Source organism: Electrona antarctica (genome assembly GCF_951216825.1).
Source record: "Electrona antarctica genome assembly, chromosome: 11".
NCBI lineage: Eukaryota > Metazoa > Chordata > Actinopteri > Myctophiformes > Myctophidae > Electrona > Electrona antarctica.
Genome location: NC_136792.1, coordinates 21,756,084 through 21,761,083, shown reverse-complemented (window position 1 = coordinate 21,761,083; position 5,000 = coordinate 21,756,084). Strand labels below are relative to the sequence as shown.

At 50.8% G+C, this 5,000-nt stretch overlaps 1 protein-coding gene across 7 annotated transcripts in view; it reads left to right on the top strand.

The window, feature by feature from the left end:
- Nucleotides 1-5,000, top strand: part of usp2a (ubiquitin specific peptidase 2a) — a 62,322-nt gene that overhangs the window by 45,071 nt on the left and 12,251 nt on the right. For all 7 annotated transcript variants that reach the window (XM_079514104.1, XM_079514105.1, XM_079514103.1 and 4 more), the window contains 2 exons: nt 2,749-2,799; nt 4,164-4,287. In XM_079514104.1, the coding sequence (XP_079370230.1) occupies nt 2,749-2,799; nt 4,164-4,287 (175 nt within the window). The remainder of the gene's footprint in view (nt 1-2,748; nt 2,800-4,163; nt 4,288-5,000) is intronic.

Sequence of the window (5,000 nt, the reverse complement as noted above, 5' to 3'; positions counted from 1 at the left end):
GGCGCTCTCATAAGTTGTGCTATAGCTAGCTATGCCACATTAGCTGAAGTCTTGAGCGCCTGCATGGAAGATAAAAAAGTTCCACTGCTAGCTGATTCACGTACAGTAACTGATGTTTAGTAACCTGCCCAGTGCTAGTGCTAAGGCTTCTGTTCTCTGACTCTACAGTCTACAGTTTGGCTAACTGACTGACTGACTGACTGGCTGGCTGGCTGACTGACTGACTGACTGGCTGGCTGGCTGGCTGGCTGGCTGGCTGGCTGGCTGGCTGGCTGGCTGGCTGGCTGGCTGGCTGGCTGGCTGGCTGGCTGGCTGGCTGGCTGGCTGGCTGGCTGGCTGGCTGGCTGGCTGGCTGGCTGGCTGGCTGGCTGGCTGGCTGGCTGGCTGGCTGGCTGGCTGGCTGGCTGGCTGGCTGGCTGGCTGGCTGGCTGGCTGGCTGGCTGGCTGGCTGGCTGGCTGGCTGGCTGGCTGGCTGGCTGGCTGGCTGGCTGGCTGGCTGGCTGGCTGGCTGGCTGGCTGGCTGGCTGGCTGGCTGGCTGGCTGGCTGGCTGGCTGGCTGGCTGGCTGGCTGGCTGGCTGGCTGGCTGGCTGGCTGGCTGGCTGGCTGGCTGGCTGGCTGGCTGGCTGGCTGGCTGGCTGGCTGGCTGGCTGGCTGGCTGGCTGGCTGGCTGGCTGGCTGGCTGGCTGGCTGGCTGGCTGGCTGGCTGGCTGGCTGGCTGGCTGGCTGGCTGGCTGGCTGGCTGGCTGGCTGGCTGGCTGGCTGGCTGGCTGGCTGGCTGGCTGGCTGGCTGGCTGGCTGGCTGGCTGGCTGGCTGGCTGGCTGGCTGGCTGGCTGGCTGGCTGGCTGGCTGGCTGGCTGGCTGGCTGGCTGGCTGGCTGGCTGGCTGGCTGGCTGGCTGGCTGGCTGGCTGGCTGGCTGGCTGGCTGGCTGGCTGGCTGGCTGGCTGGCTGGCTGGCTGGCTGGCTGGCTGGCTGGCTGGCTGGCTGGCTGGCTGGCTGGCTGGCTGGCTGGCTGGCTGGCTGGCTGGCTGGCTGGCTGGCTGGCTGGCTGGCTGGCTGGCTGGCTGGCTGGCTGGCTGGCTGGCTGGCTGGCTGGCTGGCTGGCTGGCTGGCTGGCTGACTGACTGACTGACTGACTGACTGACTGACTGACTGACTGACTGACTGACTGACTGACTGACTGACTGACTGACTGACTGACTGACTGACTGGCAGCCTTGCCGAGTACAGTTGTCTTCATCTGAGAAAAGCTACGCTTGTAAAATGGCCGGCTTATTACTGATTTTTCTAATAATTCTCTTTGTTGATTGTTGTTTAAGGGTAGCACATTAGTAAGGCAAGGGTGTATTAGTTTGAGACTCTGATGAACAGGATCAGTCTGATGAACGTGTGTGTGTGTGTGTGTGTGTGTGTGTGTGTGTGTGTGTGTGTGTGTGTGTGTGTGTGTGTGTGTGTGTGTGTGTGTGTGTGTGTGTGTGTGTGTGTGTGTGTGTGTGTGTGTGTGTGTGTGTGCGCGCGTTGTTCACAGACATGATTCCACTTTTCATAGAGCATTACAATTACAAATAATTTAACTGCATGAACCTGTGGAGAACATTCGGCTATTTTCAGATTCAAGAGATTTGGTATAAAGTATAGCCTAGGCCCTAGTATGTAGTTTGTAGTGTCAACAAAGTATGGTAAATAGGAAGTCATTAAAGGTGGAGAATTTTGGCCTGGGCGGTTAGCTCAACCCCACGGGTTCGACTCCCGATCCCGACGGCCTTTGCCGTGTGTCTTCCCCCCCATCTCTCCCCATTTCCTGTCAGATTACTTTCATCCTATCAATAAAGGCAGACAAAGCCAAAAAATATATCTTAAAAAACAAAAGTGGAGAATTTTGGCATTTTGCCATAGAGACCTTAGCATAGTGCCTCATTTGTATGGGGGGGGGGGGGGGGGGGGGGATTATTGTTCTCTCTGCCAGAAGTGTGCTTAATGCCTTATAAACCCTATATCAGCCCTTCATATTGCTACTTAGCTACTACATTATATAAGAGCTGCTGAACTTATGTAATCAAATTTCACTGTAGGAATTGATGTACAATTCTGCTGAGCGCTATATGTTTCACATTCTCATTATATGTACTCCTCATGTTACTGGAAACATTGAAGTAAGTGCTTGTACAGTATGTGTTTTAGGTGCTGTTTGGCTATCGTTTTCTATTGTATTTTATGTGGACCATTGAATCCGGAATAAAGACTGATCTACTGGGTTAGTGCATGATCTTTTCTTGCCCTGATATTTTAGTAAATAAGGAATTCTGTTCATTGTGTTGAAAATTCATTGACAGATGTGGTTCTTCTGTGTAACTGAGGAGGGTTTAACACAGGAGCATGAGGCCTGCAGATTAAAATCCTAATCGTTTAATTTAAGTCTGGGAGTATAAAAATAGGCCACACACAGCACAAAGTATTACTCTATGCGGAATGAAAAGAATGCTTATCAGGAAAAGGCCACAGTCTGTCAGTCATTGCCACACAAATACACGCATGCATGCACGTGACATACGCGCGCGCACGCGCGCACACACACACACACACACACACAGTCACGCACGCACGCACGCACGCACGCACGCACGCACGCACGCACGCACGCACGCACGCACACACACACACACACACACACACACACACACAATCACAAACAGGTACATCAAGGCCACGTGTCCTGTTTGTTAATAGTACTCCTTTGTCTCTCTGCAGAACTCAAAGAGTGCCCAGGGACTGGTGGGGTTAAGGAACCTAGGAAACACTGTAAGTATGCATCGGAGATTGGACGTGCACATCACGGACATGCACAACCACACTCAATGCCATGCACGCACGCACGCACGCACGCACTCGCACGCACGCACGCACGCACGCACTCGCACGCACGCACGCACTCACACGCACGCACGCACGCACGCAGGGCCGGCAGTGGCTCAGGGGTAGAGTGACCGGATGGGAACCACAAGGTTCCTAGTTCAAACCCGGGCTCCCCTAGAGTTAGTGTCGAAGTGTCCTTGAGCAAGACTCTGAACCCCTAATTGCTCCTGATGTGCAGCTTGGTGCCTTGCATGGTTTCCTCCGGCATCGTTGTGTGAATGGGTGAATGTAATGCACAATCTATGTAAAGCGCCTTGGATAAAAGTGCTATCTAAATGCACCATTTACACACAATATCATCTAACTTGAGTAAAAAAAAAGAGGCTGCCTGACATAATGTCATCCATTTCAATAGTTTGTATGGATTCAAGGGAAACGTTCAGTCAGAATGTTCCAAATGCCCTTCCCAGATGAGGAGCTTATGGGTTGATCCTTGGATGTTTCTAAAAGGCTTTTCACCCTCACGTCCTGGCTCTAGCAGTAGCTATTTAAAATGCATGGGACATATATACAGCTGTTATTACTGCTGTTTTATCTGGAATAGAACATCTTCTAGGTGCTCTTGTTTCATTCATATCATGTTCCCAAAGCCATTGTCCTGTGGTGGGCCATATCTTCATATTTCATAGCAGCTATTGTTTTGTTTCAAGAATCGTTTTGCATGTCTTAATGATGCATCAGACTTTTTTTCTTCTCTTCTTACTGTGTGGTTGGGTTTTGAGATTTGTTTGGAATTGAAAGGTGGTGTGGGTGTAGTGGGAGAGTATTTGCCATGCAACAGGCAGGGAGGCTACTCCTAAAATAAACGGTGCGTGTGTCTGTTTGTCCGTGTGTGTACAGTAACCTAATCAGAGGGCTATGGCTGTTCTTTTGAACTATGGACCAGAGAGAGTCTCTCTCTCACGTGTCACATGTGACAAGTGTGACGGTAACAGAGTGTTCAGTTGAGTTGTGTGTGCCCACTGCCCATGTGTGTGTTGTCAGTCAAAACAACAACGTTCTCTCACTCTCCAGTTAATCGTTTTTTGAACAGACAGCTTTATCACCCCATACAGTGTTATATCATTATGAAATATGAGCACATTAACCATAAGGGACCCAATTAAACTCTGTGAACTCTACTGTATGTACTGTGTGTGTGTGTGTGTGTGTGTGTGTGTGTGTGTGTGTGTGTGTGTGTGTGTGTGTGTGTGTGTGTGTGTGTGTGTGTGTGTGTGTGTGTGTGTGTGTGTGTGTGTGTGTCCTTGCAGTGTTTCATGAACAGTATCCTGCAGTGTCTCAGCAACACACACAACCTGCGAGACTACTGCCTGCACAACGCACACCGCAGAGACCTTAACAACAACAGCCGTACCAACACAGCCCTCATGGAAGGTGAGAAGAGAAGAGCACCCCACATGTCTCCCCGCTGCACCAAACGGGCACATTTTGATTCACATGTTCTGTTGACAAAACAAGTGGTCGTCATTCAGGGCTGCGCTGAGGGCAGGGAAATGACCCAGGTCTGTTACAGGTCGTTGGGATTTGCAACAAGCATGTGGAACAAACAGGGATAATTGTGTTCTTCGACTCTTACGTCACATCACATGTTATGTATTGTAGATGTAGACCAGTGTCATTTCACATCATTCTGTTTCGCTGTGCAGAATGATGTTGAGCTGAGACGGGATAGTTCCATTAACACAATCAGTGCCGGGATTCCTTCAAAATAGAAGCTCTGGGGTGCCGGAAAGCTTACCTTGCCGCTTTCACTTATACGATACATGATCCAAAAAGCGTTCCTATTTTGAACGAGAGGCATGTTGAAGTCAGAAATGAAGCGCTTAGTATATCCATCAGATCAAAATCACGGCGAGCGCCCTGGATTAGGAGAGACGAGGCATTCGTTCTGCCGCGCTAACAGCTAAGTGAACGGTAAGCTAATATGACTGAAAAGCGAAGGATGGTGGCCGAGTGTCCGACTAAAAAAAAAAAAAGGGAAAAGATTCAGAATATTCTCCCCTCGCCTGATATCATTGAGGATGCGCTAGGACGTGTACACACGTCCAATGCATCCCTCGATTGGATTCCCTAGGACGTGTGGCTAC